Raw genomic sequence first — 13,064 nt, 5'->3', positions numbered from 1 at the left:
CCTGCCGGCGTGGCCTTTGCACTGATATGGGAACTGCATGTGCATAACATGCAACGTTGGTATTAATATCACCCATCGTGTAACCCTTTAGGGTACTACAGTCATTTTTGGATTTCAGTACAAAATACCGCACCTTGTGTTGTGACGTCATTCAGCAGCAATACCAGATTTTATGCCAGTGGAGAACCAACACCTTGAAGAACCGTACTTACTTTCTTGAAGCAACTAATGTATGGTGCCTGGTGAGGTCGAAAGCACCATAAGAATACAGAGGAAACCTTTTGTGTCCTAGAAGCAGACATGATGTTAACCTGAAAAGTAACCTTGTTAGCCAGCACATGTACACTGAAGACCTGCTGCGCCAGTTGTTGATTGAACTGATGATGGTAATTGGTGTTTCAGGCTTCTTCCTGAAGCACCTCTTCTCAGGACTGGATGTCTGTGAGGGCTCCAACGCAGACATCAGCCAGGAGATCTTCTTTCTGCAGCTGATGGTGGTCCCCCCATCGAGGTACAGTTTACACTCGGCATGTGAATTCTTGGCAGCTTGTTTTACTCAAATGTGGTAGAAGAAATATTTTAAAGTATCAAGTTTATAAGATGTTGATTATGCAGTCTTTAGTGTTGCTGCACTAGCTGATAGGTTGTTGCTCCCGTTTTCTTAGATATCGGCCAGTCAATTGCCTGGGGGACCAGATGTTTACGAATGGACAGACGGTCAATATGCAGGCTGTGATGAAGGACAGCGTGGTCATCCAGAAGCTGCTGGCTCTTATGGCCAATGAGAAGGCCCGACAATTGGAGGTGAACCGTTTCATTCTTCTCTTAACATTTTGCCAATCTGAATAATCTTGCTTCTTGTTGCACAGGAAACCCAGAAATTCCTTAACTGGTTGAATCTTAACTTGTTGCTTGATTGTATGTACACGGTGCAGTGTTCCAAAAAGCTTATCTAGCAGAGCTGCAGTATGTGCTCGTTCCACGGAATGAACTATGCGCTTTCAGTGTCACTACTAATCTAGTTTGCCTTACTTAATTTCTCAATTTCTTGTTTTGGGTTGTACATAATACAATGTCAGATGATTTAGGAACATGATTGTCAGAGTAATGGTAACACTTTATATTAGTGGTCTCTTAATTTTTTCTGTGGCTGTATGTGTTTAAAGAACATTCAGTGCACCTTCATAATACATTCATAATGCATTCATGAAACATTCAGTGCCCCTGCATAATGCATGCATAGAAAATTCATAAGCAGAATGATGTCATTATAGCTGTTAATATGGCTGTTTTGACAAAAGCGTCTTCTGAACATCTCTCAGTCTGAAGAAGTGGAAGTGAATCAGACTGATCAGAGCTTCCTGGCTGGTGTTCCGGGGGTGACCCTCACCGATAAGCTGTACAACATGTGGATCCGCCTGCAGAGTCACGTCAACATTGTGTTCGACAGTGACATGGACAAGCTGATGACTGAGAAATTTCCTGGAATCCGTCAGGTCTTCCCAACCCCTTCTCTCCTCCTTTTAATGGCATAGCTGACTTCATTAGTTCCTTTTTATTTAATTAATGAATGAAAATGTGTCAATTAATTAGCCTGCACCTCTGCATTATGTTAAGCTGTTATTCCTGAATTTTTACACCTGTGAGTCCCGGAGTTGTTTTTCTTTTGAAAACTTGCCCTTTCCGTCGCATTGACAAAGCTCTGTTTTTTTGCCCCCCAGATCTTGGAGAAAAAGGAAGGTCTTTTCCGGAAGCACATGATGGGCAAGCGTGTGGATTACGCTGCCCGCTCTGTCATTTGTCCTGATATGTACATTGGCACCAATGAGATCGGAATACCCATGGTACGAGTCTGGGACCTTAGCTTGGCTGTGTGAGAGCCAGTGTGGGGAAAAGTGGTTGTCTTATTCTCTTCTGGCCTGTCTTGTTTCACACCTGTGTGTGTGTGTGTGTGTGTGTATCTGTGTGTGTGGTTCAGGTATATATCACATTTTGGGGACCAAATATCCCAACAGTGTGATTAAAAACCTGTTATTTTGACATTTTTTCAATCCCCACAAGGGGAAATTCAATTTTGTCATTGTTAGGATTATGGTTTTCCCCACATAGATATAAGTATAAGTCTGTGTGTGTGTCTGTGTCTTTGGCAGTGAGTTTGCATGTTCCTCCCCGTCCATGTGTTTCCACTTAGTGTTTCGATCCCCCCCCCACTGCACCAGGTATTGTACTTTTGATACAGTACATTCAGTACTTTCCCTTTTCCATCGACTTCCGGTTGTGTGCCAATACCAAAAGTTCCACTGTCAAGAGTACCAAACTTTTTTGGTACTTTTGGGTGGGACTTACAAATGCTTTCTAAGTAAAAAAGTTAATACTAATTACGGTCTTAATTGCGATCTGGTCAGGAGAAACAGAAGATCAGGATGGCATGACTAGAAATAAAATACTTGCTGTAGTATACTAGGGTTGCACAATATTGGGAAATATTCAAATATCTGGTGCAGTGGAAAAGCACCCTTGGTTTTCTCGGCACTTCCCCCCCCCCCCCCCCAACTGCGTGTTGCATGCGTGTCTCTCCTCTTCTGAGGCTGGTTCACACTGTTGTTACCCTCCAGCATTGGGTTGCACCAGCTAAAGTGTAAGTTCGATCGTAGCCTACAATAGACGTGTGCTGCCCCTATATTTTTCAATTTACACACTGCTAAAAATAATTGGTTGCACCACGCAAATAGTTTCAACATGACACTTAGTTATAATGTACATTTTACACTACCTTAACATTAGGTGTAAGGTCCATTGTAACAAAAAATGTAAAAATGTTTAGAAGTGGTGAAAATGGCACAGATGTAACCTAACAAAACTTTCTTGTTTTTAACATGTAATAGTATAACTTTATCAGAGAATTTCAATAATCTGTTACCTTTTCCTCTGATTTAGGATCAAACACGGTCACCGGCTTGATATGTCAATCTTAGTCTAGTCGGCTAACGTTAGCTGGCAAGCCGGAAACATTAGTTGCACTGCCATTGCTCACGTAACAGAATGAATGTCAAGCACCTACAATAAATGTCTAAGCGTTCCTCAAATTTGATAAACATACTAGTGGTATAACAGACCTTAGTTGATTGGCTCTGCCCCTTCCCTATTAATTGCAAAGTTTAACCATGATAGTGTGAAAGTTTTATTGCCCCTATCACTTTTTAAACTTGCTTCCCTCCATCTCATGACCCATGTTGTTCACGTGTCTAATTACTTTTGCTTTTCCAAGAACTTATTTTGTGGGTTTGAGAGAACTTTGGCTGTGTTGAGATCCTGAGAAAATTAAGTCATGATCTCAACATAAGACAAAACAAGACAATGATGTATGTCCTCTATGGACTTCCATCTGATGCATAGTTGCAGTGAAAATGGGCAGGTTAAAAGTTCCTTACTTTTTGAGTTTTCTTTCAGTTTTTTTAAGCAATAAATGGAAAGCAAAGTCATATTTGTCTTTTTTGCTGATTCAAAAAAAATGATCCAAACTTTGACTCCGATATTGTGATATGAGCCAAACTGTGAGTTTTGTGATCCATTGTACCCGTAAACCGTACTCAGCAAGCTACCTAGCAAACACTCCTGCATCACACTGCACACGGCACATTACGGGTTGCCTTACAGCAGTGTTTAAAACAGTTCTCACAAATGCACAAATCATTAACTATTGCTGCGTTCCATTTAGCTCGGAGGTAGAAACTCGAAAGTGGGAATGACGTCACGCACGAGCCTTTCAGTACAGCAAGTCGAAAGCCATTTGGCAGTACTAGGGATCGCTTACCCGGATAACTTTGCAGATTTAATTTACTCCAGTTTAACTGATGTTTATTTTCATTCACTTGCATTTAGTCCAGACTACCTTAAATCTGACAAGTTGTCCACTTAAGCCAGAAATCCTGCATAATGAAACAGGCCCCAGTTCTAGCCTGGTTAATAGTTAGCAACATCAATGGATAACAGCACATTATGTAGTATTTTATGCAGAAAAACACCGTAGCAACATGGCCACAGATAGCAGCTATACAGTACTGTGTGTACGACCGATTTAATGACCCACAAATAAGACATAAGTGTTAATAAACGGTATAAAACTACAGCTTTAACTTCTATTGATAGCTTACGCTAAGCTGGTGTAACCCACTGTAGGTCTTTGCCACCAAGCTGACCTACCCCCAGCCGGTGACGCCGTGGAACGTGAAGGAGCTACGGCAGGCGGTGATGAACGGGCCCAACGTGCACCCGGGTGCCTCCACTGTCATCAACGAGGACGGCACGCGCACCATGCTAAGTGCCACCCACCGCACGCAGCGGGAGGCCATCGCCAAGCAGCTGCTCACCCCCGCGCCTGGCCCGCACCGCATGCCCATGAAGATTGTACGTCTTTGCCCCTCCCCCCCGTCTCGGTTATGTGTGGCCATCTGGCAATTCAATAGCAAGAAAACGTTTTGTTTTGGAAACAGCCGGCCAGTATTTGGCTTTGCAGGTGGTGTAATCTGTGTTGGTTGTTCGAAGGGTGACCCTCGCCCTCTGGCTGCCCCGCTTCGGGTGTTTTCTGTACGGGCTCCTTCTCCCAGGGTCCGTGTGTGCAGCAGTGTTCGCTTTGAATGACTCAGCAGTAATGACTCCTTAATGTCCCTTGCTTCCCTTTAGTACAGCGTGAAGGTGCCCTTAATGTGGTTTACATTCTCAAGGCATTTCAAAGGGTCATTTATTGTCACGCCACATTGCACATTAAAAGATGGGTGAAATATATATTTTGAAAGCTCTTTAGTAGATTGGTCAGTATCACATGAGAAACCGTAAATTCCTTACAGTGTAGGGGAAGTTGTTGGTTATTAGCATATATTTGCCCCGAGGGCATTTCTTGTGGTGCTAAATGCTTAGTCATTTTAAAGCATTAGTTTAATGTGTAACTGATTACCTACCAGTGTAACAGGTGCTTAAGCTTTGCTAGAGACCCTCATGTATGTCAGTTTGAATGATGTGCATATTTGTCCCGCATTTTCACATCCTTCTGGACAGTCGTGTGACATTTATGGACGTTAGGGGTTTAAGAACATACTCGCGGCCGAGTATCTCCCCTCTTTACCTTCCGGCCAGTGCTGCCGTGCCAGCACAAGCGTCCGACTCTCGCCGGCCACGGTCTTAGCGGGTGTTTCCTGGTTCCTTTGCAGGTGAACCGGCACATTAAGAACGGTGACGTGCTGCTTCTGAACCGGCAGCCCACGCTGCACCGGCCGTCCATCCAAGCCCACTGCGCCCGAATCCTGCCTGCGGAGAAGGTGCTGCGGCTGCACTATGCCAACTGCAAGGCCTACAACGCCGACTTTGACGGCGATGAGATGAACGCCCACTTCCCCCAAAGTGAGCTCGGCCGGGCGGAGGCCTACACCCTGGTCAGTACCACTCAGCAGTACCTGGTACCGAAGGTGAGAGCTCCGTGTAATGCTTCAGTTAAAGCAGTTTTATTTTTACTTGGAGGAGATCAAAGTTGAGTAGAGGCCATAACAGCCTAAAGAAAAGATCCTGAAATGGCCTAGTTGAGAAGCTTGAGGTTTTGGTTGGTTCCTGGATGGCTGGAATCTAAGGGATATCAGGTGCCTCGGGGTGCAGTGATTAGACACAGCTTTGTAATTTGACTCCTGCCAATTGAGGTCCCATGAGAAGGGCCTTCAAAGGACTTTGGAAAACATGGCATAATGGGTGTAACATTTTCTTTCTTTATCCTGTCTTCCATTCCACTTCATTTAGCCATTGCCAAAGTTACATTAAGCAGGGTGGCCATACATCCTCTTTCTCAGAACTTGTGTTCTTTTTTGGGACCTAAAAATGCCTGAAATGTCTGGTATTTTGCTTTCTACAGTCAGAATACTTTTTGACGCTCCTCTTCACGTCCTGCCTCCAGTGTTCTCGTTGCAGCAAACCAAAACTTGGTCGCCCTGCATTAAGCCGTCTGATCTGTGATGGAGTCGTCCTGATCGCCGCGTCGGAACCTTGCGCTTCTGACTGACGTCTGTCTCTAACAGGATGGGAAGCCTCTTGCCGGGCTAATTCAGGACCACATGGTATCCGGTACCAGCATGACCATCCGAGGGTGCTTCTTCACCCGGGAGCAGTACATGGAGTTGGTGTACCGGGGTCTGACGGACAGGAGGGGCAGAGTGAAGCTCCAGCCACCAGCCTTGCTGAAGCCCTACCCTCTCTGGACAGGAAAACAGGTCAGTCCTGGTCAGTGGAGCTTGTTCAGGCAGAGCATGGAGTCCTGTGTCCTTATGGGTCACAGCTTTCCAGCGCAGCCTCATAAATGTGTTGTATTTCTTTCCAACAGGTGGTTTCCACCCTGCTGTTAAATGTAATTCCAGAAAATGAAATCCCCCTAAACCTGACAGGGAAGTCGAAGATACCCAGCAAGGCGTGGGTGAAGGACTCGCTGAGAGCCATTCCCCGATACAACCCTGAGGACATGTGTGAATCGCAGGTGAGATGCATCAGCCAGCCTCTTATTCCCCCATGCTAGCCTTTATTATCCACAAGTCACTGGTGCTAACGTGACAGTGCCTACATTTGAATTTAATTGTGCTGCTGTTCCACACTAGTTCAGTTATCCTGTTTACATAAATATTTAGTCTTCTGCACACTGATAAGAACCAGATATACGCAGTTTGGCAACTTCACTGGCGAGACCTTTTCAGGTATTCTGACGGCTCTTTGCGGCAGGTTGTTATCCGGCAGGGCGAGCTTCTGGTGGGGGTGCTAGATAAGGCCCACTATGGCAGCTCTGCCTATGGCCTGGTGCACTGCTGCCATGAGCTGTATGGAGGCCACACCAGTGGAAACCTTCTCAGCTGCCTGGCCCGGCTCTTCACGGCGTACCTCCAGCTGTACCGCGGCTTCACCTTGGGTGAGATTTCACACAGACCAATGACGGATCATTCATTATAAAACAAGAAACCTTTGAGTTGGTTGGTTTGGTCAGCCAACTCTCATGTGGTCATTACTGTTTTATTCTTTGTCCCTCATTGTACCTTGAGTTAACTTAATCTCACTTTTCTTATAGGTGTGGAAGACATTTTGGTTAAACCTGGAGCCAATAAGAAGAGAAAGAAGATCATTAATGAGTCAGTCAAGTGTGGAATTAAGGTAGTGATGAGCACTAGGGCTGTTTCTCAATATGTGTACTTGACCGTTCTTGTGTACCCATTTTACGTCGTCTTCCAGGCGATATCAACAAACACGCTTTTTCTGTTTTGCCACTAGTTCAAACTGCAGACCCGATCTGACAAAGGTTGCAGTATTATTTTACATTAGATTGCACCACTTAGAAACAGGCATTGCTTAACCTGTGTTGAAAATTATATTGTACATTATACATTGTAGGTTGTCATTGTTGGGATTAGGGTTTTGGCCATAGAAATGAATGGACAGTCCTCCCAAAAATGTGACACCTTTTTCATAAACCCACACACAGCACTACTGCCTTGAGTCATACTAAGGCTTTGTATTTAATCTAGGAACAAAAGCAAAACATTAAAAAAAAAAAAATTTAAATTAGAAAAAAAGTGAGTGTATGCCATGCGGTCTATTGTTTATTTTTATTATTACTCTGTATTCGTTAATTTATTCGTAAATTGCAAACTTTTAGGTTTTAACATTTGTACAGCTATTGCGTAACTTTTTGGTGAGCAGTGGTTACCAAAATGATAGAGCACAGTGTAAAGCACTGACCAACAAACAATGCTATCACAGCGAGTGCGAGGTTGACACTAAAGCGTTACCCTTTGTTTCTGCTGAGAGACGTGCCGCATGACTCATTTCCCCGCGCGGACAAGTTATTAGGTCACCGTTCACGGTTCAACTTCTGAGTTTGAGTACTGAGATACCACTGTATAAACTTAAGGAACTATGAGACAAGCAGTTTTTGAACTGTTCAAGTGGTGATTCCCATTTAGTCACATCAGTTACTGATAGAAAAAAACATATAAGCGGTTACATTTTTGATAAATAGTAATGTCAAATTGGAACCACGATAGAGACTTGACTCGGACTTTAATTTTGTGAACATCTCTGGCATCAGTTGCATCCTCGCTTGCCCTGCCACAGATATCAAGATGCATCAGTTGCATCCTCGCCAAAACAGACCAATCCCATGATTCATTGTGGCCCAAGTTCATTCTCGGAAGGCAAGATAGCAAGACAGCTCTTGCCAAGATCACAAGTACGATCTTTGCGTTGTTGTTATTGAGAAATGCATAAGTGTCGCCTCTCCTCCCTTTGCTCTCCTGAGCTGCCTTACAGCCTCACATCAGCCTTTTTCAGTGGCACCATCCTTGACTGGGTACCCCTGATTGTTCTTATAAGCCAGTGCTTCCCCCCCCCCCCCCCCAAGGGACCATGTTTTTGCTCCCTCCCATTTCCCAAAAACATGGATAGTCTGGGGGTCCCTGTGGAATGGGTTAGCAAACTGTTATAAGGACTGGGGTAGAGAAAGCCTTTTGTAAACCATCCTAATTCTTGGTAACTCTTAATAACTTATGGCAACCCCTCCCCAACTCCCTCCCCACACTCTGCCTCTCTCCATCCATGCACATGTCACTTTTTCAAGAACTTTTTGCACTATATGTCTTGCACTATAACCGAAATGGTGATGTAAACTGGATTTTGCTGCTATACTGCAGTTAATATATTTTTAGGTTAGTTCCACGTATATTCTATTTCCTATTCTCTATTTAAGCTCTATATTTTTAAGTTTAAGTCTTTTCTAGTACTAACACTCTGCTGGGTCGATGGTGAGTCAATGCAACGTGATTTCGTTCTGATGTGCCCTAACCGGTGTAGGTTCTGAATGACAATAAAGTGGCTATTCTATTCTATAATCTAACAAATTCTTACAAAGCAGGAGTGAGCAAAAAAAGTAGAACCGTGTTTCTTCCTCTATGTGCTTTTGTGTTTTAAATGTCAGGTTTTAAATAAATCTCATGCTTTGAGCAGTGATCTTGGGAGATGAGACACCTGGCAGTGGTCATGGAGATGGGTTTGATGCACATCTAGATATGATGCGTGATAGATCTCAGTCAATCCCATTCCCCGTCTGGGCTCTCACTCACCTCCTACTGCTGTCTTCCCTGTTAGGCTCTGCAAGCCGCCTTCAGCCTCCCTGCATCAGCTGAGGTCAGTGAGGCCAGGAGCCGCTGGCAGGACGCCCATCTCAGCACCGACCAGAGGGACCAGCACATGGTCGACCTCAAGTTTAAGGAGGAAGTCAACCTCGTCAACAACAACATCAACAAGGTGTGTTTGCACTATCAGCATCCCATGCATAACAGGAAAATAAATACAGTACTATGCAAAAGTTTCAGGCAGTCAAAAGAAATGTTTAAGGCCATTTATTTGTATAGTAAGTGTTTATGTGCTTAGAACAAAAAACACAATGTAACATTAGAACATATGCAAATTAAGAGTAAAACAAGAAAACTGACAGGAATTTCTCTTGATCTCCAAAAAGTTACTGATATCTTGTTGGATGGTTAGATGAACACCACTTCAGTTCCCAAACCTCTCCTCAATGACACCCCAGTCATTCCATTTATTTTTTTTTATTTATTTCACCAGCAGCTCACTTAATAAAGTCATTTAATAAAAAAAAAATCAGTGAAGTATCGATTAGCTGTATAAGGTGTGCTAGTGGTTAAGTCATAAAATACATTGGTGTATTGGGTAGTTGCTATGAATACTGGGGTGGTTTTAGCAGAGGTTTTGAAATGCCTAAGCTGATACTCTTTTACACACATCTTGTCATAGTTTTACACCAACATGAAGATCATTCAAACATAGTTTTCGTTGACTGCCTAAAACTTTGGCATAGTACTATACATTATGTACTATATTGTATTATGTATGATAAGTTTGATTAAATTTTGAATGAGAAGTTGAATAAAGTAGTCTTAGTTTCTGTTTGAAATGTAGAAGGATTTATTTGAATAATTTTTCTTCCTATATTTCAATGCCTTTACCTCAAGGCAGAATGTGACCCTATTAGGTTACATTTTGACTCAGATTTTCTTTGTTAGGCTTGTGTTATTTTTATCTCAGCTGACGATAATGTTTCTCTGTAGGGTTCTCATATAGCATTTCCCCATTTTACATGTCTCTTTGCAGCTTGCCTGTTATCCACTTACTACTTAAAGTTTTTATGTATATTTTCACCCCCCATCCTGGGTCCGCTGTCCCAGCTGTGTGCGAGTTAAACCACTTTTATTAAGTCATTGTTCACATATTAGAAAATGTTTTGTCCCTAACATGGAACCCTGGGGTACTCCTTTGGAGGGTTTTCCCCTGGGTTGCCATACTTGGGCATTACATTGGGTGTGTGCTTCTTGTATGTTTGGCATACCTCTGAGCAGGCACTTTGCTCTGGTTACAGGTGTGCATACCTCTGAGCAGGCACTTTGCTCTGGCTACAGGTGTGCATGCCTCTGAGCAGGCACTTTGCTCTGGTTACAGGTGTGCATACCTCTGAGCAGGCACTTTGCTCTGGTTACAGGTGTGCATGCCTCTGAGCAGGCACTTTGCTCTGGTTACAGGTGTGCATGCCTCTGAGCAGGCACTTTGCTCTGGTTACAGGTGTGCATGCCTCTGAGCAGGCACTTTGCTCTGGTTACAGGTGTGCATGCCTCTGAGCAGGCACTTTGCTCTGGTTACAGGTGTGCATATCTCTTAGGGTTGCAAAATTCTAGGAATATTCTTGTTAATTCCCATACTTTCCCGTTAATTCCCATGGAAAGTTTCTAATGTGGAATATTTCCAAAATTCCCCAGCTTAACTTCCCATGGAACGGAAAGTTTCAGGAAAATTTCCAGAAATTTTCCAGCCCTTTGCAACCCTAATATCTCTGAGCAGGCACTTTGCTCTGGTTACAGGTGTGCATACCTCTGAGCAGGCACTTTGCTCTGGTTACAGGTGTGCATGCCTCTGAGCAGGCACTTTGCTCTGGTTACAGGTGTGCATATCTCTGAGCAGGCACTTTGCTCTGGTTACAGGTGTGCATATCTCTGAGCAGGCACTTTGCTCTGGTTACAGGTGTGCATGCCTCTGAGCAGGCACTTTGCTCTGGCTACAGGTGTGCATGCCTCTGAGCAGGCACTTTGCTCTGGCTACAGGTGTGCATACCTCTGAGCAGGCACTTTGCTCTGGCTACAGGTGTGCATACCTCTGAGCAGGCACTTTGCTCTGGCTACAGGTAGGGTTGCAAAGGGCTGGAAAATTTCTGGAAATTTTCCTGAAACTTTCCGTTCCATGGGAAGTTAAGCTGGGGAATTTTGGAAATATTCCACATTGGAAACTTTCCATGGGAATTAACGGGAAAGTATGGGAATTAACAAGAATATTCCTAGAATTTTGCAACCCTAGCTACAGGTGTGCATGCCTCTGAGCAGGCACTTTGCTCTGGTTACAGGTGTGCATGCCTCTGAGCAGGCACTTTGCTCTGGTTACAGGTGTGCATGCCTCTGAGCAGGCACTTTGCTCTGGTTACAGGTGTGCATGCCTCTGAGCAGGCACTTTGCTCTGGTTACAGGTGTGCATGCCTCTGAGCAGGCACTTTGCTCTGGTTACAGGTGTGCATATCTCTGAGCAGGCACTTTGCTCTGGTTACAGGTGTGCATGCCTCTGAGCAGGCACTTTGCTCTGGCTACAGGTGTGCATGCCTCTGAGCAGGTACTTTGCTCTGGTTACAGGTGTGCATACCTCTGAGCAGGCACTTTGCTCTGGCTACAGGTGTGCATACCTCTGAGCAGGCACTTTGCTCTGGCTACAGGTAGGGTTGCAAAGGGCTGGAAAATTTCTGGAAATTTTCCTGAAACTTTCCGTTCCATGGGAAGTTAAGCTGGGGAATTTTGGAAATATTCCACATTGGAAACTTTCCATGGGAATTAACGGGAAAGTATGGGAATTAACAAGAATATTCCTAGAATTTTGCAACCCTAGCTACAGGTGTGCATGCCTCTGAGCAGGCACTTTGCTCTGGTTACAGGTGTGCATGCCTCTGAGCAGGCACTTTGCTCTGGTTACAGGTGTGCATACCTCTGAGCAGGCACTTTGCTCTGGTTACAGGTGTGCATGCCTCTGAGCAGGCACTTTGCTCTGGTTACAGGTGTGCATGCCTCTGAGCAGGCACTTTGCTCTGGTTACAGGTGTGCATGCCTCTGAGCAGGCACTTTGCTCTGGTTACAGGTGTGCATACCTCTGAGCAGGCACTTTGCTCTGGTTACAGGTGTGCATACCTCTGAGCAGGCACTTTGCTCTGGTTACAGGTGTGCATACCTCTGAGCAGGTACTTTGCTCTGGTTACAGGTGTGCATACCTCTGAGCAGGCACTTTGCTCTGGCTACAGGTGTGCATACCTCTGAGCAGGCACTTTGCTCTGGCTACAGGTGTGCATGCCTCTGAGCAGGCACTTTGCTCTGGCTACAGGTAGGGTCGCAAAGGGCTGGAAAATTTCTGGAAATTTTCCTGAAACTTTCCGTTCCATGGGAAGTTAAGCTGGGGAATTTTGGAAATATTCCACATTGGAAACTTTCCATGGGAATTAACGGGAAAGTATGGGAATTAACAAGAATATTCCTAGAATTTTGCAACCCTAGCTACAGGTGTGCTTGCCTCTGAGCAGGCACTTTGCTCTGGTTACAGGTGTGCATGCCTCTGAGCAGGCACTTTGCTCTGGTTACAGGTGTGCATACCTCTGAGCAGGCACTTTGCTCTGGTTACAGGTGTGCATGCCTCTGAGCAGGCACTTTGCTCTGGTTACAGGTGTGCATATCTCTGAGCAGGCACTTTGCTCTGGTTACAGGTGTGCATACCTCTGAGCAGGCACTTTGCTCTGGTTACAGGTGTGCATACCTCTGAGCAGGCACTTTGCTCTGGTTACAGGTGTGCATGCCTCTGAGCAGGCACTTTGCTCTGGCTACAGGTGTGCATGCCTCTGAGCAGGCACTTTGCTCTGGTTACAGGTGTGCATGCCTCTGAGCAGGCACTTT

General features: G+C 44.7%; 1 protein-coding gene across 1 annotated transcript in view; it reads left to right on the top strand.

Annotated features, from left to right (window-relative positions):
- Positions 1 to 13,064, top strand: part of polr1a (RNA polymerase I subunit A) — a 40,867-nt gene that overhangs the window by 8,143 nt on the left and 19,660 nt on the right. The window contains exons 8-18 of the mRNA XM_023800034.2: positions 403 to 511; positions 666 to 804; positions 1,323 to 1,496; positions 1,722 to 1,844; positions 4,180 to 4,407; positions 5,208 to 5,462; positions 6,060 to 6,251; positions 6,362 to 6,511; positions 6,751 to 6,934; positions 7,091 to 7,173; positions 9,163 to 9,321. Of these exons, the coding sequence (XP_023655802.2) occupies positions 403 to 511; positions 666 to 804; positions 1,323 to 1,496; positions 1,722 to 1,844; positions 4,180 to 4,407; positions 5,208 to 5,462; positions 6,060 to 6,251; positions 6,362 to 6,511; positions 6,751 to 6,934; positions 7,091 to 7,173; positions 9,163 to 9,321 (1,796 nt within the window). The remainder of the gene's footprint in view (positions 1 to 402; positions 512 to 665; positions 805 to 1,322; positions 1,497 to 1,721; positions 1,845 to 4,179; positions 4,408 to 5,207; positions 5,463 to 6,059; positions 6,252 to 6,361; positions 6,512 to 6,750; positions 6,935 to 7,090; positions 7,174 to 9,162; positions 9,322 to 13,064) is intronic.

The sequence above is a fragment of the Paramormyrops kingsleyae genome, chromosome 12, assembly GCF_048594095.1.
Source record: "Paramormyrops kingsleyae isolate MSU_618 chromosome 12, PKINGS_0.4, whole genome shotgun sequence".
Lineage (NCBI taxonomy): Eukaryota > Metazoa > Chordata > Actinopteri > Osteoglossiformes > Mormyridae > Paramormyrops > Paramormyrops kingsleyae.
Note: the sequence above shows the minus strand (reverse complement) of the source record. Positions and strands in the feature narration are given on the sequence as shown.